The sequence below is a fragment of the Lissotriton vulgaris genome, chromosome 9 (assembly GCF_964263255.1).
Source record: "Lissotriton vulgaris chromosome 9, aLisVul1.2, whole genome shotgun sequence".
Lineage (NCBI taxonomy): Eukaryota > Metazoa > Chordata > Amphibia > Caudata > Salamandridae > Lissotriton > Lissotriton vulgaris.
In genome coordinates this window covers 28,405,806-28,430,184 of record NC_141697.1, presented here as the reverse complement: position 1 = coordinate 28,430,184, position 24,379 = coordinate 28,405,806, and the positions used below count along the sequence as shown (strand labels likewise).

The following is a 24,379-nucleotide window of genomic DNA, read 5'->3' as shown; positions in this document are numbered from 1 at the left end:
CCAAACAGGAAGTCCGGATTAACCGGCTGATTGAGAAGAGTAGTTTGGATTTCGGGTTTAAACCCAGAGATGCGCAGCCATGCGTGGCGTCGCAGCATCACACTAGTATTGATTGCCCTTGCTGCAGTGTCCGCTGCGTCCAGTGCGCACTTGGACGCATTGGAGATCAGTTTACCCTCTTGTATAACCATTTCCGCAGCCTCTCTGTACATATCAGGCATGTGCTGCATTAATTGTTCTAGGGTGTCGTAGTGCGCCCTGTCGTACCTAGCCAACAGGGCCTGTGTATTGGCTATTCTCCAAGTGTTAGCGGCCTGCGCTGCTACCCGCTTCCCAGACGCCTCAAAGATTTTGGACTCTTTGTCCGGAGGGGGAGCATCTCCCGTTGATTGAGAGTTAGCCCTTTTGCGTGCGTTAGCCACCACAAGGGAGTCCAAGGGGAGTTGGCCTTTGATGTAGGTGGGATCCACTGGAGCAGGCCTGTATTTTTTGTCGATCCGTGGATTGATAACCCTGGCTTTCGGTGGCTCCTTGAAGATGGCTGGGCATGTTTGAGGACCCCCTTAAGCATGGGCAGTGTCTTGGTGGAGCGTTCAGATGTGGAGAAGGTGTCGAATAAGAAATCCTCATCCACTGACTCAGCATGCATTTCAACGTCATGATTGAGGGCTGCACGCTCTATCAATGCATTGAACGCTGCAGTGTCCTCAGTTGGAGATTGTTTGACATTGTAGGACTGAGAGTCTGGGGCGGTATGGGGGTCACCAGGGTCATCGCCTTGATCCGCTGCCCCGGACCATTGATTTCAGACATCCTGATCAGTGTCAGTATTGTAAGAGAAGCCCATATGGCTATAGTCCGCAGTTAAGTCCTCCTCACCTTGCGTTGGAGAATGAACAGTATGGTGCGAGTAGTCCTGCAGAGGTTCAACAAGAACCTGAGAGGTGCTGGAGGCCATCTTCTTCTTGAGAGGAATTTTGTAACCCTCCAAAGGATGCTCAGGCGCTATCTCCCGCTTGTGGACGGTAAGCCTGCCCGACTCCGAGTCAATAAACAGTTTCATTTGGTTGTCGTAAGAAGGTTCATGATAGACTACCTGTGCATGTGAGGACACCGTCGCCACCTTGAAAGCCTCTTGAGTCTTTGGACGTGCAGTGGGCGGAAGGCCAAACTTAAGTGGCGTCGATTCAGCCTGCTTCGAACCGGAAGCGCCGGCTTCATGTTTCTTCGAGGCCTGAGTAGGCCGCTCGCTGGAGCGCGTCGAATCGACCTCCTTGCGCGCGGCGCCTCCGTCTTTGGGCGTCGACGATAATTTCAGGGCGTCCTTGGCCGTGGCTTCGACCCTCTTCGCCAGCCCAGCCTTGAGTCCCGAGAGGGGTGGCTGGAGACCTTTCTCGAACGGAAGACCCTTGCCCTTCTCGCTATGTTTGGTAGCGGACGCAGCCACCGGCGCCGAGGCCTTCGAGGCGACTGTCTTGGTGGCAGAGCCCTGCTTCGGAGTCCCAGTCTTGGCGCCAACGGGTATCTTCGGCGTCGAAGGATCGATGACAACCTTCGAGGCGGGCGTCGACGTCGAACCGACCACCATTTTGAGGAGTTTGGTTTCGTCTCCATCTGTTTCGGTTTTGATTTCACGGAATCGACTGAGGGCTCCTTTGGAAGGTTCTTAGCCTAGCTATGTCGCTGGGCTGTAGACCGAAAGGATGGATCTTGGTTAAGGCCTTTCGGCGATGCCTCGACCGGAGCCGGAGCGGGCTGAATGTCAATGATAGGCCCTGGAACTGCGGGCGGACTCGGTTCACCACCGGAGTCGTCATTAACAGCCGCAAGGGCCTGATCGTCGTCCCCTACCTCGACAACATCCTGGTCGTGGCCGAACTCCTCGTCCGGCTCGTCCACTTCGAAATTGGAGTCTTGTTCCGACGCCGGTTCCGACATTTCTTCGGGAACGTCATCTTCCGCCTCATCCTCATCTTGGATGAGTTCCTCGTCCCCGGCATCGAAGATGTTTGCAGGTGCTGGAGCCGACTGCTGGGCCGACTGCCTCGCCGCGCCTCGAGCAGGCGAAACATTTTGACTCGTCGTGGTCAGGGGACAAGCAGGTGTTGCACACTGGGTGCACATTTAAGTTTGAATATTTTGAATTACACACAGGACACCGCTTAAACGGGGTCCATTCCATCGTCGATGTAGTCTGGGCCTGAATCGTCGAGAGAATCTTATTTTGACGCCGATCGAAGAACCGAAAGGGCCAGGCACCGAACGATACAAAACCGACGCTAAGAAGGCCTTTTGGCCTTAGGAATAGAAAGAGTACAAGTTAAGTAACTGGAGTAAGAGATTAGACATCCGAACCCAATGGCGGAAAAAAACAATCTGGGGATGGAGAGGATGCCCATGCGCACTGTAGTCCAGGGGAGGAGCCACCTATCTCGTGATACTTCGAAGACTCTTCCAGGACAACAATGTGCAATCATCCGGACCCAACACTAGGCGGCGATCTATGCACAGATATGAATTCAGCAGCCCTCATGCCTCGAACCTATTGTACTTACAAAGTCTATTGCCTTTCTGCAAAGTAATTACCTAAAGTCACTCATATTGAAAAAAGTATATTTTGATAACTGTTGGTTCTATAATAAAACAACTATATATTTTGATATCAAAACAATTGGCCTAGAGTTCAGCTCTTGTGTGTGAAACCTTTTGCTGACTGATTGTGTACAACAAATGCTTTACACTGCCCTCTGATACTGCCTCAAGCTTGGCCACGCTACCACTTTGGAGAGTAAGGTCAGATCTGACTTTAACCTCTGTTATACCTCTGGAGATTGGGGACTCTATACACACTGTACCTTACTTTGATCCAGTATATATAGAGCCTCTTTCTAACAGTCCGGATCAATGGGCCCCTTCCTGGGGGTGGGTACGCCCGTACTATGCCACCCTCCAGTAGGAGGCAGGCATAAGCCTCATTCTGGCGGGCTGAGTCCCCCAATCTTCAAGATAGCGGGGACTAAAAGTTGTGCTTCACCTCGTCTCCCCCACCTGAGGGGTGGGCTTGGCACAGGTAGGTACACCTCCCCTCCTGTCTTGGCCCCCCCCACCCCCGATTCTCCAGTCCAAAGTGTGGGACAGTTGCTGGGAGCAGCAAATGGCTGGGGTAGCTCACAATGGCGGCAAGCCTTTGAAGCTTCCCCTTCGTGGACCCTGCCCATCCTGGGGGAGGAGGCTTGGCACCTCGACTCAGTATGTGCTTTGTTTCAGGACCCCAACAGCGACAGGCTCTTGACCCAAGGGTCCACAAACATGTCTCCAGGTGGCAGCTGGCAAGCAGCCGCTCAGCCAGGTCACTGGAGTTAGGTCGTTTTTCAGGGGGCATCTATAAAATACCCTCCAAGTGCATTTTCCATTAAATCTCACACTGGCATTAGTGTTGGATTAATGTGCTGAGAAGTTTGATACCAAACTTCCCAGTTTTCAGTAAAGCCATCATGGTAATGTGGAGTTCATAATGATAAACTCCCAGACCATATACTCTTTATGGCATTACTGCACTTACAACGTCTAAGAACTGGCTGAGACACTAAGGGTACAGGGCTCATGCACCTGTACCCTCACCACTGGCATCGTGCACCCAGCTAGAGGGGTGACTGATCTGTGCCAGGGCTTTGGGTTGTAGGCATGGTACACAGAGATGTGTGCCATGTACACTCTTCATTTTGCTCTGCACCAAAACACACAGAATGCAAAGGCAGTGTGTGATTGTATAGGGTGACGCAATAAGTGCTGCAGCCTTTAGAGGCCTTTCCTGGTCACAGTGCCCTTGGTACCTAGGGCACCTCTTACAAGGGATTCGCATATGACCAGAAACCTGCCAATTGGGTTTTACAATAGTATAGTTTAGGGAAAGAACATAGGACCTGGTACCTGGTTGGAAGGAACCCAGGGTACACTCAGTGAAAGTAAATCAACAATAGGTCAAAAGTGGGGGGCATCCTTGCAAAAAGGAGCACTTTCCTACAAGTATGCATGCAGATTAACCACTATGACCCAGCACACAGTGGCGTGACGACTAACAGTGGCACTATTTAGCGTCTGTTGTCTCTCTTGTCCCATTACCCTGTCCCCAGATTACTGCTTACCATCATATTCCTATTGTGGCATGTTGACCGTGGATCAGGTTAAGGCATTCTAACAGTACATCTCGTACTGGAAGGCTGGCTGAGTGCACTTAGTGAACACCGAGCCACACCTTCATGTACAGTTTATTTTCTTTGAAGACATTTCTCCCAATTAATCAACATGAGCGTTTTTGGTTTTCTATTTTTGATAGACCTAATCAAAAAAGCTCAAAAGCTGCTCAGAATGCCAACCCCTCCCTCGACAATTAATGTAATCAACAGAATAAGTTGCCCTCACCTGGCAGGCCTTTGCTGTGACATCAGGTGGAGTCTCTGGGGTGAACGCAGGGCGTAGAGCAGCTCCCACCTAAAACAGAACAAGATTTGGCATTACAGAGAGTGCCAGAAGAGTCAAACCAAGTCAGGCTTCCCCAAACATTTACGGGACAAGCAAAACACTTCTATGTAATAAGGAAAATGCTACTTCTCCAGTATGTATCTGTTCTTGGCATATAGAGCTGTAGAGCTATATGCGTTAGCATAGATCGCCATCTAGTGTTGGGTTTGGATGTTTTCACTTTGGTTTTCTTCGAAGAATCCTTTGCAGTCACGAGGTAGGTGACTCCTCCTTCCGGTGATAGGGCGCATGGGCATCGACTTCATCCCCCATATTGTTTTGCCATAAGGGTGATGATGGAGTTAGTAAAAGTAGTAAATGGATGTCCATGAATAGTGTATCGAAGTTCATACTGCAACAAATAAAGGTACCCGGGAGGTGGGTGGGCGCATATGGCTCTACAGCTCTGTATGCCAAGAACAGATGCATACTGTGTAAGTAGCATTTTCCGTTCGAGGCATATCAGCTGTAGATCATATACTTTAGCATAGACTATAAAGCAGTTATCTCCCAAGGTGTGGCTAAGCTGTATCTGTTGCAGTGGTTTGAAATAGTGTTCTGAAAACTGCTTGGCCCACACTAGCTTGCTGTCTTGCCAACACATCTACACAATAGTGTTTTGTGAATGTGTGTGGTGTAGACCATGTTGCAGCTTTGCAGATGTCATCTAAGGGTATGTTCCCCAAGAATGCCATAGAAGCCCCTAGTTTGCGTGTAGAGGGCACCCTGGGGGGAATTGTTCGTGTGCGCTTAGCTTTAATGTAGCATATTTGGATGCACTTAACTATCCACCGTGCAATATCTGCTTTCGATATGGGATTGCCTTTATGCGGTGGTGAAAAAGCAACAAACAGTTGTTTAGTTTTCCTAAAAGATTTAGTTCTTTCAATGTAATATAGTATGGCTCTTTCTACATCCAATGTGTGAAGAGCACGTTCTGCCACTGTGTCTGGTTGAGGGGGAAAAAAGGTAACTCAACAGATTGGTTGAGATGAAATGCAGACACTACTTTAGGTAAAAATTTGGGGTTAGTCCTAAGAACCATTTTATTTTGTAGAAATGGTTCTTGTATAGTTAGTGCCTGGAGCTCACCAACTCTAAGAGATGTGATGGCTAAGAGGAAGGCTACCTTCCAGGTGAAAAATTGTAGTTCGCATTTGTGAAATGGCTCAAAGGGTGGACCCGTGAGTCTTGTAAGGACTATATTAAGACTTCACACTGGAGAGGGTGGAAGTGTAGGAGGAATGATTCTTTGGAGTCCTTCCATGAAGGCTTTGATAGCGGGCACTCTAAACAGAGACAAGTGTAGTCTGTTTTGTAGGTACGCAGCCATTGCAGCAAGGTGTAAGCGTATAGCTGTATATGCTAAGTTAGAACGCTGTCGGTATAACAGATAGCAAATGATGTTTTGTATGGAAGCATTTAGTGGCTTGATTTTATTGTTTGTACAGTAAATTACAAATTGTTTCCACTTTGCTGTATAGCATGCACTTGTTGTAGGGCGTCTAGCCTCTCTTGAAGACGTTCATGCAGTCTGGCGGACGATTAAGGTAGCCAAACGTATGATTTCAGGTGCCAGATCACAAGGTTGAGTTGACTGGGATCTGGATGTCTCCATGGTTCTGAGTGAGAAGCTTGCGGAGAGGTGTGGTTTTTGGTGAGGAACTACTGATAGTTCCAACAGGGCTGTGAACCATGGTTGTCGAGCCCATGTGGGAGCAACCAGGATCATTGTCAGGGAATGTTGTTTGAGCTTCCAACCGACTAATGGAATTAGCAGGAGAGGAGGAAAAGCATAAGCAAATTATACGGACCAATTTATCCATAGCGCATTGCCTTTGCACAATGGGTGAGGATACCTGGACGCAAAGCTTGGACATTTTGCATTGAGGTGTGAGATCTATTTCTGGGTAGCCCCACATCTGGAAGAATGAGAGGAGCACTGGAGGTTGTAGTTCCCATTAGTGAATCTGTTGGCTTTGACGACTGAGCAGATCTACGATCTGGTCGTTTACTCCTGCGAGGTGTTCTGCAAGGAGATATATGTTCTGAAGTATGGCCTATCTCCATATGCTTTAAGCTAGTTGTGAAAGCTGTAGAGAGTGTGTCCCCCCCCTGTTTTGTATGTAGTACATTGCGGTCATGTAGTCTTCCTATTAGAAGCTGTTAAAAAGCTTTGAATGCTAGAAAAACTGCTAGTAGTTCTTGATAGTTTGTGTAGTTTTTGTTGTGGGGTCCACATGCCCTGAATGGTATGTTTTTGAAGATGAGATCCCCCAACCGTCTGCTGTTAGCACTATCTCTGGAACCGGGTCGATGAATGGCAGTCCATTGGAAAGGTTTTGTATGTTCCACTACTGCAGAGAGCGATAAGTGCAGCCATCCACCAACACTAGATCTGTTAACTGATCTTGAGCCTGGTTCCACTGTTGTGCCGAGCATTCCTGTGGGGGACGCATTTGAAGGCTTGCGTAAGGAACGATTAGAATGCAAGAAGCCATCATCTCGATCAACTGCATGAACACTGTTGAGGCTGAAATTGTGATATGATATTTTGCATGTTGCGTATTCTGACTGGGTTGGGGTATGCTAGAGCTTTGCAAGTGTCTATTGTGGCTCCTAGGTACGCTGTGTGTTGGACGTCTAGAGGTGAGACTTGGTGAGGTTTACAGTGAATCCCAAGTCGTGAAGCAGCTGAACTGTTTTGTGAGTGTGGTATATGCAGCTGTGTTGTGATCTGGCTTTTATTAGCCAGTCGTCCAGGTAAGGGAAGACGTGAAGCACAAGTTACTACTTGTGTAACGATATATCTGTATGAGACATTAGTTAGTGATAGATTCCTTACCTTAGAATATCCCCAGGCGTCAGACTGGATCCGGAAAGTTTTGCGTAGCAGTACTCTTGCGCGTCGGTAGGCGTCGTCTGCGGCTCCGCGTCCGTCGTCGGCGCCGTGATGACGTCGTCGGAGTACTTAGACGCCGCCTCCGCGTGCTGACGTCAGTTCTTAACCACAGCTTTTCCACGCCAGAAACGCAGAGCCATGAAAAAAACCGACACTGGTGCCAAGAAACTAGGGCCCTGAAAGGGGATGACAACCCTAGATATCGGTTCGCAGAATGGGGAGGATGGGTGGGTCGGTAAGGAATCTATCACTAACTAATGTCTCTTACAGATATATCGTTACACAAGTAGTAACTTGTGCATCTGAAAGAGACACGTTAGTGATAGATTCCTTACCTTAGAATAGATACCCCAGCAATACCATCCCCGTGGTGGTGGGTCTGCGAACCAATAATCACACCAGAAAGTCCTGGAGGACGGAACGGCCGAAGTAGCCGTCCCTCCGGACTTGACTGTCCAGGCAGTAGTGCCTTGCAAACGTGTGCAGCGAGGCCCACGTAGCTGCCTGGCAAATGTCCTGCAAGGGCACACCCCGGCCCAAGGCAGTAGTAGTGGCCGTGGCTCGAGTGGAATGAGCCCTCAGCCCAACAGGGGGTTCCTTCTTACCCAAGGAGTAACACGCCTGGATGCACAAGATAATGCACCGGGAGATGGTCGGCTTGTGCACCACTTTCCCTTTTTTAGCGCCCGCGTACCCAACAAAGAGTTGATCATCCACCCGGAACTGTTGTGTGCGGTTCAGATAAAATGAGAGTGCACGTTTTGGGTCCAGACGGTGGAGCCTCTCCTCCTCTCTCGAGGGGTGCGGAGGCGGAAAGAAGGTGTGTAACGTGATGGATTGCCCAATGTGGAATGCTGTGACTACCTTGGGAAGGAAGGAGGGCCTTGTCCGCAATACAACCTTGTCCGGATGGACTGAAAGGAAAGGAGGCTTACAAGACAGAGCCTGGAGCTCACTCACTCTCCTGGCAGAGGTGATGGCTACCAGGAAGGCAGTCTTCAAAGAAAGAAGGCGAAGAGGACAGTTGTGAAGTGGCTCAAAGGGAGCGCACATCAGAAACTTTAGAACCAGGTTCAAGTCCCACTGAGGCATCACAAAGGGAACAGGAGGAAAGGTATGAGTGATGCCCTTCAGGAATCGATTTACGATAGGGGACTTGAACAAAGAAGGTTGGTCAGGCAGCCTCAGAAAGGCTGAAAGAGCCGAAAGATAGCCCTTGACAGTGCCCAGAGCAGAGCCCTGCTGGGCAAGAGAAAGAAGGAAGAGGAGAACCTCAGAGAGAGGGGCATTGAAGGGATCCACAGCCTTTGCTGTGCACCATGCCACAAATCTGTTCCACCTGCAGGCGTATACCGTCTTTGAGGAGGGACGCCTGGCTGCCAGAATGATGTTGCAAACTTCAGGAGGCACGTCAAATGGCCTCAACTGTCTCCACTCAATCTCCAAGCATGGAGGTGGAGACTGGACAGGTTCGGGTGGAGGACCGTCCCCTGCTGCTGCGACAGAAGGTCCTCCTGAAGAGGCAGACGAACCGGGGGATCGACTGACATACTGAGTAGCTCGGGATACCAGAACCTTCGTGCCCAGTCCGGAGCCACAAGGATGACTTGTGCCCGGTCGCGCTTGATCTTCTTCAGCACTCTGGGCAGAAGTGGTATAGGCGGAAAGGCGTACAACAGACCACAGCTCCCCTCGCGACGAAAAGCGTCTCCGAGCGAGTGCCGCCTTGGATATTCCAACGCGCAGAACTGATGACATTGCGCGTTCTCTTCGGTGGCGAAAAGATCTAACCAAGGCTCTCCCCATCGCAGAAAGAGGCCTTGCGCCACGTCCGAGTTCAGACGCCATTCATGATCCATCGAGCACCGACTGCTGAGTTCGTCCGCCCTGGCGTTCAGAGAACCTGCCAGGTGTTGAACCACCAGAGTCACGCCCTGATGTTACAGCCATTGCCAGAGGCGCAGAGCCTCCTGGCAAAGGGTCCACGACCCCACTCCGCCCTGTTTGTTGCAGTACCACATGGCGGTGGAGTTGTCCGTGAACACTTGCACTGCACTCCCTCGGACAGACGGGAGGAATGCCTTCAATGCCAGACGAATCGCCCGCAGCTCCAACAAGTTGATATGGAGCCGGGACTCTGCCGGAGACCAGAGTCCTCTGATCTCCGCCTCTCCCAAGTGGCCTCCCCAGCCCTGGAGGGACGCGTCCGTCACAACTACGTGCTCCGGTTGGGGAAGGGAGAGGGATCTGCCGTTGACCCAATCGCGGTCCGTGAGCCACCACTGCAGCTGTCTCTCAGTGCCCTCCGAGATCAGGACATGGTCGGACAGGTTGCCCCGGTGCTGGGCCCACTGAAACTTCAGGTCCCACTGCAGAGCCCGCATCCGCCACCGTGCGTGATGCACCAGAAGGATGCAGGAGGCCATCAGCCCCAGAAGCCGCAGCGTCAACCTTACCGAAAACCGGGATAACGGCCCGAAGATCGGAATCAGAGCCTGTATATCCCGAACCCGCTGTTCGGGCGGGTAAACCCGAAACTGCGCCGAGTCCAGAACCGCTCCGATGAAAAGGAGCTTCTGAGAGGGGCACAGGTGTGACTTCGGCACATTGATGGAAAATCCTAGCTGATGCAGGAGATCCGCCGTAGTCCGGAGGTGGCTGACGACTGCCTGGGGCGAGCCCGCCTTCAACAACCAGTCGTCTAGGTAGGGGAAGACTGAGACCCCCAACCTGCGCAGATGAGCTGCGACCACCGCCATCACTTTCGTGAACACCCGTGGGGCGCTGGTAAGGCCGAAGGGGAGCACCGTAAACTGAAAGTGCTCGAGGCCTACCGTGAACCGCAGGTAACGCCGGTGGGCCGGCAGGACGGGGATGTGGAAATATGTGTCCTGCAAGTCCAACGCTACCATCCAGTCTCCTGGGTCTAGGGCAGTCGAGACCTGAGCCAGTGTCAGCATTTTGAACTTCGCCTTCCGGAGGAAGCCGTTGACGTTCCTCAGATCCAAGATAGGGCGTAGGCCCCCTTTGCCCTTCTTGGGTACCAGGAAGTAGTGAGAGTAGCAACCACGTCCTACTTCTGGCCCAGGAACGCGCTCGATGGCCCCCTTGGCCAAGAGGGCCGAAACTTCCTCCTGCAGGAGCCGCAAATGATCCCCCGATACGCGGTGGTGTTGCAGTGGCATGGCTTGAGGGGTCGTCTCGAAGGGGAGGGAGTAGCCCCTTCGGACGATCTGCAGTACCCTCCTGTCCGAAGTGACTGTGCGCCAGTGAGAGTGGTGATGGTGAACCCTGCCTTCCACTGGCGTCACATGGGCCGGAAAGCACGGACTAGGAGGGTTTAGAGGCGGATGCTGCGGGGGCAGGTGTGGATTGACTCCGCTTGTTTCCCCGTCCGCCTCCACGGAGGTTTCCACGGCCGCCGCCGCGCTGGATGACAGTTTGCGGCGAGTGGCTGGCGGCGCGTGTGGGGACGCCCCTTCCTTGGCCACGAAAGGAGCGAAAGGCACCCATTTGCTGGCGCGGGGCCGAGAGGCCCAAGGACTTGGCCGTAGCCCTGGAGTCCTTAAAGCGCTCAAGCGCGTGGTCTGCCTTGTCGCCAAAGAGGCGACGGCCATCAAACGGCATCTCCATCAGTGTGTTTTGGACATCGGCCGAAAAATTGGCGGATCTCAGCCAGGAGTGGCGTCGTACCGCCACCGTCGTAGCCATCGCTCTGCCCAGCGAGTCAGTAGTATCCAGTCCGCACCTGATTGAATACTTGGCTGCGTCCCGGCCCTCCACCAGGGCTTGGCCGAGTTTGGCACGTACCTCCAACGGACACTCTGGCAGCACTTCCGCCACCGTTTCCCACAGAGAGTGGGTGTAACGGCCCAAGAGGCATGCGGTGTTGGAAGACCGCAGTCCCAAACTAAGGGACGAGAAGATCTTACCATAGTTCTCGTACCTCTTGGACTCCCTGGCCGGCGGGGCCGACGGGAAGGCGGTCTGGGAGTTAGAGGCCTGGATAACCAGACTCTCGGGGGTGGGGTGGGTGGACAGGAAACATGGGTCGCCCGGAGCCGGGCGGTGGCGTCTGGCCACGTTCCTATCTACAGGCGAACCTGTAGCGGGCCTAGACCAAGTGCCCAAAAGAACGTCCGTCAAGGCCTCATTAAATGGCAGCAGAGGCTCCATGGAGCATGACTGCGGCTTAAGGACCTCAGTGAGGAGATTAGTCCTCACGGCCGCGACGGGGAGCTCAAGGCCCAAGGCCTTGGCAGCCCTCATCAACACCACAAGTAGCACCCTCCTCCGAAGCCACGGTAGGAGGAGAGGCAAATCCAGTGTCTGGAGAGGTGTCCAGGCCACAGGCCTCCCCAAGGTCTCCTGACCAGTCCATGTTAGACTGGCACTCTCTGGCCAGAGGGTCCTCAGACCCCTCCCAATCCTCCTCATCCCTCATCTCCTGAGATTCAGGGTCGTAACTGAATGAGGTCGGTGTAGGAGAGTAGGGTCTGCAATCCTATGATCACCCAGATTTTTTGCTTTTGTTTCACTGGTTTACGACTTTCTCTGGCTGCGGGCCTGCCAATCAGACCCACAGCCTGGCTGTTCTCTTTCTAAATTACGAGATGTACCCTAGGTGCATTTACCAATTGGTACTGGGCCACCTTATCAGACCCTGTAACTCAGGGCATAGGTGTACCCAGGGCCGCCAGGGGCTGCAGCATGTATTATGCCACCCCTGGCTGGCCTCCTAAATTTGACACAACTGGCTGCATGACAGCTGGGGCGAAGTCGTGTAATCACCCTTTGCTTTAGATATAGTAGCCCTATATCTAACCCTCCAATGGACACCCGAGTTCCTATCAGTCACTCCTATGGCAGGCCTTGACAATCCTGAAGGCAGAGTGCATGGGCTCGTGTGAACTAAGCTCTGGCCCGAGCCGAGCCCGGTTGCAGCTTGCGGAATCAAGACCCAATGGCTGTTCCATGATAACGCGTACCATATCGGTAACTTCGGTGTCGCGTTATCAAGACATGTCGAGTAAGGTGTCATACGAATCGGGATGCTGCCCTCTCACCAACTCTGGCGACGAGGTTAGCATTCCGCCCTTCTAGAGGGACGCGACATGTACGTAACTGTGAACCCCGGTTAAAGTTAACTAAAGCCTCAGCTCCACAAAATGGATGCTGCCACCACAGACACGAGTCTGACCTCCTGCTGCTGGGAGTCCTTCCAGCGAGGAGAGCTTGGACAAAGGGTTTCCTGTCGAGGGCGGTGTTCGCACCGTCCCAGACAGGGTTTGTGTATTCTGGGTAGGTAGGGCTTTTGCGAGAAGGTGACTGCGGAGTGGCACCCCGGTGCTCACTACGCATCTGCCGGTTAGAACCAGTTCCAGGGGCGACGGCCCTGGCCTGGGGAAAGTCCGGCAGGGGAGAGGGGTGTAACTACCCCCCTTCCTGGTCCCACCCTTAGGGCAGGACCTAGTCATGTACCCACCCCTTTCTTTAGGATAAAGGCCGGAGCGGGGACCCTTCCAAATTAGATCATCTTTGAATCAAGAATACTTTCTACGAAAGGACTTCAAGACTCTTCTCAAGATTTCTCCCTTGTGGCTAAGGAGTAGTCACCCTGCATCAGCGGGCACCATCTAAGAACTCTGCGGTTTGCTGTAAGTCCTTCCTCAAGGAATCCGACGGCCCAGCTCGACGAGAACCGGCTTCCCTGGCACCTCTGACCTCTACCCACGTCATCTGCTCAGCTGTGATCTGTGGGTGCGACGAGACCTCGAGGGACCGGCCATCATCAGAACCTGCACGCTCTTAAAAACCAGCACGACCATCGAGGTAACTCTCTGGTGAGTGCTCTGGGGTCCGAGAAGCCCCGACCCTGAGCCGCTCCAGCACCGAAGTGCAGTCTCCCAGCATCTCCACGATCTGCGTGGGGCCCTTCTGCTCGCTGCTCAGCACGTTGTCTGGTCACTAGCCGCTGGCTTGTGTCCTTCTGTGACGACATCCGAAAATCAACACTGCCGGTCTGGTTGCTCCAGACTGGCCCTTGCTTCCATCTTTTCGAGAAGCACCCCGGACCCTCCTGGTCCACTCAAGACGCCGACAGCGACATCCGTCGTGGGACAGCTCGCACCTCCACCGTGGTCGCCGACAACGCCTCCTGGTCCGTGAGACTGCAGAGCCTAGCGTCGCCCACTCCCCTGGTCGAGGTGACGGCCAACCGGTGCCTTCCTGGTACCCTCTGACTACTGGCTAGTAGTACGAACTTGGTCCCCTCTGCTTTCAGGTTTCATCAATCTCCGATCCAGGCTTGGATCCCTACGAACTATTCATCACTGGTCGCCGGCCAGCAACTCCTTTTCTTCCGGCTCCTGGCTCGTCAGCGAAGACCCCGACACCTGTAAGACTTGCAGCCGCAGCCCTCGTGGCTAGGTAACTCGGCATTTCGGTGCCTGCATAGCCCCCTTACTCTAGGGTCCCGAGTCCCTCGCTTCCGACTTGCCTTAACCTTTCCGTGTCCCCGGACACTTGTTTTAAACTGTGCACTTGAAGTATTTGCTAAAGAGATTTGGTTTGTGCTTAGTACCCTGTCCTCATAAAGAGTACAGGGCTGTTGTGATTCTTAATAAATATACTGTTTATTTTCATAACACTTGTGTGGTGTCCTTTCACTGGGTGTTCAAGGGGTACATGTGTGGTAAACAGCTGGCTTAACGCGCCCTCTCGAGTCTTTAGCCTTAGACTGCTCGTATCCACGCTACTAGGATAGCTGGTCTATAGGTTGACTTACAACCAAACACCATAAGGGTCGTTGGAACGATACATAGCGGTCGCTAGAATAGCGAACGTTGCATATCGGGCCAACTTCTCACATTGGTGAGCAGCGGTTGGGATTTGAGCTTGCTGTTGTTTTACCACACGTATCCTAAGAATATCTTGTTGAAAGATCACACAAGTACTGTTAGTACATATAACTAAAGCTTAGAATACTCTGAGTTCTACTGAACCAGCTGTTGTAGCTCCTCAAGGCTTAGCACACCTTGGCTACAACTCTTAGCAAGGGAAAAGTAGGTAAACACATAGTGTAGGTAGGTGCATCACTTACACCACACTAGAAACAGTATGTCGGACAAAGGAGGAAACTCTGAGTCTCCCCTTGTGTCAGTTGACCCTCCACAGGTCATCACGTCAAGATATACTGCGCTTAACTTCCATGAGTTACGACAAGTATGTACCTCTAGGAAGATTAAGCAAGGGGCTAACCCCACCACCTCCTTTCTGATTGGTCTCCTAGAGACTTATGATGCCAGAAAGGCTGAGAAGCTTCTTAGCCCTTCTAATCCAGAAGGAGGCATGCCTCCCCTCGAGGGAACCCGGGACGATCCTGACCTCATTCACCTCGCGACTGAGAACGAAGATGGCGAGGAGGATGAGGATGAGGATCTCTCTGGGGACGAGGCAGATAAGGGACAGGTAGAAGTCGTCAGACTGACACGGTCCAACTTAAGCAAGCATGATAGTGGTACTGGGGGACCCCCGGCGCTACTGTCAGGTGCGCTTAACATTGGGAATGGACGAGTTAGGTCTCTATCAAGAGGCTCTAACAGATCCGTTCGAACCAATGGCTCTCGCAACTCTTCTCAGAGAGGGATGACGTCCCCTCAGAGGAGAGTGTACGAAGCTAAGGAAAGGGCAGCTAATCTGAGGATCGAAAGGGAAGAACTTGCCCTGGCCAAAGAAAAGCTTGCTTTTGCTAGAGAGCAACAGTTAAGTGGGGCAGTCCCCACTGGTGGCATCAATGTACCTAGTAATAGGGAAAAGAGTTTCGATACGAAACACCTTGGGAAGATAGTGCCCCCCTTTAAACAAGGGGACGACATCCACAAATGGATTACTGCTTTGGAGAGGGCCTGCACTGTGCAAGGTGTTCCCCAGAGTCAGTGGGCAGCTATCTTGTGGCTCTCCTTTGAAGGTAAAGGAAGAGACAAGCTCCTCACCACAAGGGTAGAGGACGCTAACAATTACCAAGTCTTGAAGAATACACTCGTTGAAGGGTTCGGCCTAACCACTGAGCAGTACAGGGTGCTGTTCAGGGATACCCAGAAAACGCAGGCTCAAGACTGGTCTGATTTTGTCGATTGTGCCACTAAGGCTTTTGAGGGCTGGTTGCTGGGCAGTAAGGTTACTGATTACAAAGGATTGTACAATTTGATGATGAGAGAACAAATTTTAAACAATTGTCAGAACCAGTTGTTGCATCAGCATCTTGTCGACTCGGATCTGACCTCTCCCCAAGAATTGGGTCAGAAGGCAGACAAATGGGTTCGTACGAGAGTTAAACAGAACCAGGGCCAGAATCAAGGTGGTCAGAAGAAAGCAGACCAGAAGGGTAAAGATTCTAAGGGGGAACAAAATGACCAGAAGTCTTCGACAGGTCCCCAACAACCCAAAGAGGGTGGGGGTCAGGCTCCCCAAAAGAAGAAAGAAGGCCAATCCAAACGATGGTGCCAGTACTGTAAAAGTAAATCTCACTGGTTTAGTGAGTGCACCAAGAAAGGAGGAGGGCAGACTCCTGCCACTGCAGCCCCTAAGGCACCTGTGCCCCCTAGTACAGTCAGCAGTGGTAGTGCGCCTCCCAAGGGTTTAGTAGGGTTAACCCTGGGTTCTGAGGGGCGTGACAACTTAGTTGGCACCCTCACTCAGGCTGTCCTTGTCAGTACAGGGGACGTGGACGTGTCCCCTGACGTAAGCCCCAATACTTTGGGCAAATACAGACAGACGCCTTTCATAAATGGAAAGATGGCTCAGGCCTATAGGGACACTTGTGCCAGCGTCACCATGGTGACGCCTAACTTTGTGGACCCTGGACAGATCATGCCAGGTACAGAATTCCTGGTGACCAATGCAAGCAATGTCACTACCAATCACAGTATGGCAATTGTAGCTTTCTCCTGGGGAGGGGTAACTGGCCAAAAGAAGGTTGTAGTTAGTCCAGACCTCCCAGTGGATTGTTTGTTGGGCAATGATTTGGAGTCGTCACAATGGTCAGAAGTGGAGCACCGGACTCACATGGAAATGTTAGGTTTGCCAGCACATGTGTTCGCTGTGACCAGGTCACAGGTCAGGAAATGCCCCACTGAACAGGTGCTGGATCCTGGAACAACGGACCAGACACCTCCCAAGAAAAAGAGCGGTAGGGTTAAGGCGGCGCCTTCCCCCTTGCCCCAGGTCGAGGATCAAGTCTCAGAGGAGGCTGACCTACAGGAATTGAGGGAAACTGAGCCGAGAGAGTTCGAACTTGATCAAGTTGAATTCTTGGGCTCAGGGGGACCCTCAAGGGAAGATCTGGGGAAGGACCAGTTAGACTGCCCTTCTCTTGAACCCCTCAGACAGCAGGCTGCTGCTGAGGCTGCTGGGAACGCCACAGGTACCCACAAGGTATACTGGGAAGATGGACTCCTGTACACTGAGTCAAGAGACCCCAAGCCTGGCATGACCAGGAGGCTGGTCGTCCCCTTGTCTCAGCGTGGTTTCCTACTTACCTTGGCCCACGAGATTCCCTTAGCAGGTCACTTAGGCCAGACGAAAACGTGGGACAGGCTTGTCTCGCACTTTCACTGGCCTCACATGAACGAAGATACCAAGGAGTTTTGCCGCTCCTGTGTCACTTGCCAAGCCAGTGGTAAGTCAGGTGGCACGACAAAGGCCCCCCTTATACCAATGCCTGTGGTGGGGGTGCCCTTTGAACGGGTGGGGATAGACATCGTCGGTCCCATGGAACCACCGACAGCATCAGGGCACAAGTTTATACTGGTGGTAGTGGATCATGCCACCAGGTATCCTGAAGCTATTCCCCTTAGGACCACTACAGCACCTGTTGTGGCAAGAGCCCTAGTTGGAGTATTCTCCAGAGTGGGCTTCCCTAAGGAGGTCGTCTCCGACAGAGGTGCAAACTTTATGTCGAGCTACTTAACTGCTATGTGGAAGGAATGTGGTGTCAACTACAAGTTCACTACACCCTATCATCCACAATGCAATGGGCTTGTTGAGAGATTCAACAGGACCCTAAAAGGGATGATTCATGGACTACCGGAAAAGCTTCGGCGTAGATGGGACGTCCTGATCCCCTGCCTCTTGTTCGCCTACAGAGAAGTCCCACAGAAGGGGGTTGGCTACAGCCCTTTTGAACTTTTGTACGGGCATCCTGTAAGAGGACCCCTGTGTTTGGTGAAGGAAGGATGGGAGAGACCTCTCAAAAAGCCTGCAACCAACATAGTGGACTATGTGCTCGGCCTCCGCTCGCGGATGGCTGAATACATGGAGAAGGCATCCGAAAACCTTAAGGCCAGCCAAGAACTCCAAAAAGCTTGGCATGACCAAAAGGCTGTCTTGACTGTTTACCAGCCCGGACAGAAGGTGTGGGTGTTGGAGCCAGTGGCCCCAGCAGCACTCAAGGACAAATGGTCCGGGCCCCACACCATCCTGGAGAAAAAGGGAGAGGTCACCTACCTGGTCGACCTGGGAACTCCCCGGAGCCCCCACAGGGTGCTTCATGTCAACAGGCTAAAAGCATATGTCGACAGGAAGGACATGAGTTTGCTCATGGCCCTAGATGAGGGACAGGAAGAGGAGAGTGACCCTCTCCCCGACCTGCTCTCTCAGAATCCTGACGATGGCTCGGTAGATGGTGTTGTCTTTTGTGGCAGCCTCTCCGAACATCAACAGAGCGACTGTAAACAGGTTCTTCAGTCGTTCCGACATCTGTTTTCTCTGACACCCAGTCAGACCGATTGGTGCACCCATGAGGTCGACACTGGTGACAGCTTGCCCGTAAAGAGTAAAATCTACAGGCAGCCTGATCACGTTAGAGACTGCATCAAAAGTGAAGTGCAGAAAATGTTGGAGCTGGGAGTCATTGAACCCTCGGATAGCCCTTGGGCTAGTCCTGTAGTTCTAGTGCCGAAACCTCACACCCAGGGTGGTAAGAGAGAGATGAGGTTTTGCGTAGACTACAGGGGTCTCAATGCAGTCACTAAGACTGACGCCCACCCAATACCAAGGGCAGACGAGCTTATCGATAGATTGGCTTCGGCCAACTACTTAAGTACGTTTGACCTGACAGCTGGGTATTGGCAAATCAGGTTAGCTGAGGACGCCAAGCCTAAAACCGCATTTTCAACCCCTGGTGGGCATTATCAGTTCGTGGTGATGCCCTTTGGTCTGAAAAATGCACCTGCCACCTTCCAACGGTTGGTGAATCACGTCCTTACTGGGCTGGATGACTTCTGTGCGGCGTATCTTGACGATATTGCTGTCTTTAGCTCCACCTGGGAGGATCACCTGGTCCACCTGCGGAAGACGTTAGAGGCACTGCAAGCAGCAGGTCTCACTATCAAGGCCACCAAGTGCCAGATAGGGCAGACACAGGTTGTATACCTGGGCCACCTTGTAGGTGGAGGTCAGGTTCAGCCACTGGAGAGCAAGATACAGTCAATCAGGGACTGGGCTCCTCCAACCACCCAGACTCAGGTTCGAGCTTTCTTGGGCCTGACTGGTTACTACAGGAAGTTTGTCAGGAACTATGGTTCCATCGTGACACCATTAAATGAACTGACAAGTAAGAAAATGCCAAAAAAGGTTCAGTGGACAGCGAGCTGTCAAAAAGCATTCGATGACCTAAAGCAGGCCATGTGCACGGCGCCTATCCTCAAGAGTCCGGACTACTCCAAACCATTCATTGTCCAAACAGATGCTTCTGAGTTGGGTGTGGGAGCTGTTCTTTCTCAACTGAATTTTGATGGTCAAGACCAGCCCATTGCTTTTATAAGCAGACGGCTGACCCCTAGAGAGAAGAATTGGTCAGCTATTGAGAGGGAGGCCTTTGCTGTGGTTTGGGCCCTGAAGAAGCTGAGGCCATACTTGTTTGGCACTCACTTCAAGATTCAGACCGACCATAAGCCCCTCTTGTGGCTAAATCAGATGAAGGGTGAAAACCCCAAACTGCTTAGGTGGTCCATTTCCCTACAGGGGATGGACTTCACAGTGGAACATAGACCTGGTACTGATCATGGCAATGCCGATGGGCTCTCCAGATATTTCCACTTAGAACAAGAAGACTCACCTGGTCAAGGTTAGCTAGTTGTTCCGACGTTTGGGGGGGGGGTCATGTAGGAGAGTAGGGTCTGCAATCCTATGATCACCCAGATTTTTTGCTTTTGTTTCACTGGTTTACGACTTTCTCTGGCTGCGGGCCTGCCAATCAGACCCACAGCCTGGCTGTTCTCTTTCTAAATTACGAGATGTACCCTAGGTGCATTTACCAATTGGTACTGGGCCACCTTATCAGACCCTGTAACTCAGGGCATAGGTGTACCCAGGGCCGCCAGGGGCTGCAGCATGTATTATGCCACCCCTGGCTGGCCTCCTAAATTTGACACAACTGGCTGCATGACAGCTGGGGCGAAGTCGTGTAATCACCCTTTGCTTTAGATATAGTAGCCCTATATCTAACCCTCCAATGGACACCCGAGTTCCTATCAGTCACTCCTATGGCAGGCCTTGACAATCCTGAAGGCAGAGTGCATGGGCTCGTGTGAACTAAGCTCTGGCCCGAGCCGAGCCCGGTTGCAGCTTGCGGAATCAAGACCCAATGGCTGTTCCATGATAACGCGTACCATATCGGTAACTTCGGTGTCGCGTTATCAAGACATGTCGAGTAAGGTGTCATACGAATCGGGATGCTGCCCTCTCACCAACTCTGGCGACGAGGTTAGCATTCCGCCCTTCTAGAGGGACGCGACATGTACGTAACTGTGAACCCCGGTTAAAGTTAACTAAAGCCTCAGCTCCACAAAATGGATGCTGCCACCACAGACACGAGTCTGACCTCCTGCTGCTGGGAGTCCTTCCAGCGAGGAGAGCTTGGACAAAGGGTTTCCTGTCGAGGGCAGTGTTCGCACCGTCCCAGACAGGGTTTGTGTATTCTGGGTAGGTAGGGCTTTTGCGAGAAGGTGACTGCGGAGTGGCACCCCGGTGCTCACTACGCATCTGCCGGTTAGAACCAGTTCCAGGGGCGACGGCCCTGGCCTGGGGAAAGTCCGGCAGGGGAGAGGGGTGTAACTACCCCCCTTCCTGGTCCCACCCTTAGGGCAGGACCTAGTCATGTACCCACCCCTTTCTTTAGGATAAAGGCCGGAGCGGGGACCCTTCCAAATTAGATCATCTTTGAATCAAGAATACTTTCTACGAAAGGACTTCAAGACTCTTCTCAAGATTTCTCCCTTGTGGCTAAGGAGTAGTCACCCTGCATCAGCTGGCACCATCTAAGAACTCTGCGGTTTGCTGTAAGTCCTTCCTCAAGGAATCCGACGGCCCAGCTCGACGAGAACCGGCTTCCCTGGCACCTCTGACCTCTACCCACGTCATCAGCTCAGCTGTGATCTGTGGGTGCGACGAGACCTCGAGGGACCGGCCATCATCAGAACCTGCACGCTCTTAAAAACCAGCACGACCATCGAGGTAACTCTCTGGTGAGTGCTCTGGGGTCCGAGAAGCCCCGACCCTGAGCCGCTCCAGCACCGAAGTGCAGTCTCCCAGCATCTCCACGATCTGCGTGGGGCCCTTCTGCTCGCTGCTCAGCACGTTGTCTGGTCACTAGCCGCTGGCTTGTGTCCTTCTGTGACGACATCCGAAAATCAACACTGCCGGTCTGGTTGCTCCAGACTGGCCCTTGCTTCCATCTTTTCGAGAAGCACCCCGGACCCTCCTGGTCCACTCAAGACGCCGACAGCGACATCCGTCGTGGGACAGCTCGCACCTCCACCGTGGTCGCCGACAACGCCTCCTGGTCCGTGAGACTGCAGAGCCTAGCGTCGCCCACTCCCCTGGTCGAGGTGACGGCCAACCGGTGCCTTCCTGGTACCCTCTGACTACTGGCTAGTAGTACGAACTTGGTCCCCTCTGCTTTCAGGTTTCATCAATCTCCGATCCAGGCTTGGATCCCTACGAACTATTCATCACTGGTCGCCGGCCAGCAACTCCTTTTCTTCCGGCTCCTGGCTCGTCAGCGAAGACCCCGACACCTGTAAGACTTGCAGCCGCAGCCCTCGTGGCTAGGTAACTCGGCATTTCGGTGCCTGCATAGCCCCCTTACTCTAGGGTCCCGAGTCCCTCGCTTCCGACTTGCCTTAACCTTTCCGTGTCCCCGGACACTTGTTTTAAACTGTGCACTTGAAGTATTTGCTAAAGAGATTTGGTTTGTGCTTAGTACCCTGTCCTCATAAAGAGTACAGGGCTGTTGTGATTCTTAATAAATATATTGTTTATTTTCATAACACTTGTGTGGTGTCCTTTCACTGGGTGTTCAAGGGGTACATGTGTGGTAAACAGCTGGCTTAACGCGCCCTCTCGAGTCTTTAGCCTTAGACTGCTCGTATCCACGCTACTAGGATAGCTGGTCTATAGGTTGACTTACAACCAAACACCATAAGGGTCGTTGGAACGATACATAGCGGTCGCTAGAATAGCGAACGTTGCATATCGGGCCAACTTCTCACAGTCGGTTCATAGAAACTAAAAGCTCCAAACGGCGTCGAGATCGGCGCTGATAGGCGTCGTCCCGACGTCGGAACCGATTGAAAGGAGGCATCGGGGACGGCGCCGCCCGAGGACGACGCCGGAGGAGACACCACACAGACCGACGCCGGGGGGGTCGTAAGGTCCACCGGTGACGATCCACCGCCTGAGGAGGGTCCAGCGGCGCCGGGCCCGAAGGCGCCGACGACGCCGGGGCCGCTGTACCCTGCGGCGCCGGGCCCGAGGGCACCGGCGGTGTCGGGATCGTGGGGCCCTGCGGCGCCGGGCCCGAAGGCGCCGGCGGCGTCGAGGCCGAAGCACCCGACGGCGTCGGGGTCGAAGCCCCCGACCCACTAGGGCCCCCAGACGGGTTCGCTGGGCCCGAAGGCGCCGCGGAATCAGTCGGAGGAGAAAGGGACCTCATGGCCATGAGGAAACGCTCGATCTCCTCCAGCGTCGCGTTCAGCCCAGGGACCGGGGGGTATGGGGCCGAACGCGGCGCCCGCGACTCCTGAGGAGCCGCGTGGGCGGTGTCACCCGAACACCCGGCCGCATCGTGCGAGCTTCAGGGGGAGTCAGAAGAGCGATGATGTCTCTTCGACTTTTTATGCTTCTTACCTGACGACTTGGACCCGGAGGAGTGGCGCCGACTCCCGGAGCTGTGACTGCTCCGTCCCCGCGACCTGTCCCTCGACCTCCCGTGGGACCGGGACCTCACACGGCGCGGGGCCGACTGGCGGATTTCGAGTCGCCTGCGGGACCGCTCCCGCCTGGCCTTCCTCGAAAGGGCCCGACAGTCGGAGCAGGCCTCGTCGTCATGGTCGACGCCCAAACACATCAGGCACTGGCGGTGGGGATCCGTGACCGACATGGTACGGTCGCACTTGTCGCAATGCTTGAATCCGGGCATCCCTAACGGCACCGTCAGAGTCGTACAGACTTCGAAATGGATCAAAAGATCACAACAAGTTTAGTCAAAAAGTGACTAGGGAACTGCTCTTTCCTGATCTGCGCTGGCTGGCGCGGAAAAAAGAAGAACTGACGTCAGCATGCGGAGGCGGCGTCTAAGTACCCCGACGACGTCATCACGGCGCACACGACGCCGACGACGGACGTGGAGCCGCAGACGACGCCTACCGACGCGCAAGGGTACTGCTACGCAAAACTTTCCGGATCCAGTCTGACGCCTGGGGATATTCTAAGGTAAGGAATCTATCACTAACGTGTTTCTTTCAGATTGTGTTGTCTTCTTAAATGAGCTGCATCTACTGCCAGATACTTGGTAAAGACTCTGGGTGCTGTAGTTACCCCAAATGGGAGAACTTTGAATTGGTAATGTTGTCCGTCCACCACGAATCTGAGATATATTCTGAGCCGGGTGAATAGGAATATGAAAGTAGGCGTCCTTTAAATCTAGGGTGGATATAAAGTCGCCTTGCTGAAGCAATGGGAGCACCTGTTGGAGGGTGACCATGTGGAAGTGGTCTGACAATGTAGAGATTTAGCTGTCTGAGGTCTAGTTTAGGACTGAGAGAGCCATCCTTTTTTGGAATTAAGAAATACAGGGAGTACACTCCGGTCCCTTAATGAAGTAATGGGACTGGTTCTTTCGCGTGTTTTTGTAACAGAAAGAGAACCTCTTGTTTTAAGAGGGCGAGATGTTCTGGAGACATTGCACATTCTCTAGGAAGAATAGTTGGGGGAGGGCAGGTAAGTTCCAGGCAGTAACCATACTGGATCATTTGAATTACCCACACGTCTGAGTTGATTGAGTTCCAGACAGGTAGGAACTGTGAGAGACTTCCTCTGTAGTCTCATCGAAAATAACCCTTTGGAGGAGATAGATTGGTGGTTACCCTTATAAGAGGAGGCGGGATTCTCTGTGGACACTGTTTTTGAGCCACCCCTGTAAAAGGAGCAGTGAAAAGAACCCCTGCTAGAAGGTAATCGTAAGGCCCCCATGGACTATAGCAGTTTCCGTGTCTTTCTTCATCTTTTCTAGGGAAGTATCAACAGCTGTCCCGAAAAGATGCTCCTTATCAAAAGGCTGATCAATTGTGGAGGACTGTACCTTCTGCTTGAATCCAGACATTTTAAGCCAAGCGTGTCTGCACAATAGTATGCTAGTGTTGATGGCACGAGATGCTGTGTCTGCCGCATCTAGTGCGCATTTGATGGAAGTGCTGGTAATGAGCTTCCCTTCCTGAATAAGGTCGATAGCTTTGGTTTTATACTCATCTGGCAAATGTTGCATGAGTTTTTCCAAATCATCATAGTGAGCCCTATCGCAGCGTGCTAAGAGAGCCTGAGCATTGGCAATACACCGATGGTTAGCCGCCGGCGGAGCCACTCTTTTGGCTGAGGCATCAATGAGTTCAGACTCCT

At 52.7% G+C, this 24,379-nt stretch overlaps 1 protein-coding gene across 4 annotated transcripts in view; it reads right to left on the bottom strand.

Moving 5' to 3' along the window:
- The window catches only part of HEATR5A (HEAT repeat containing 5A), a 502,340-nt gene that overhangs the window by 242,829 nt on the left and 235,132 nt on the right, over positions 1-24,379 (bottom strand). For all 4 annotated transcript variants that reach the window (XM_086936964.1, XM_086936962.1, XM_086936966.1 and 1 more), the window contains one exon: positions 4,423-4,491. In XM_086936964.1, the coding sequence (XP_086793090.1) occupies positions 4,423-4,491 (69 nt within the window). The remainder of the gene's footprint in view (positions 1-4,422; positions 4,492-24,379) is intronic.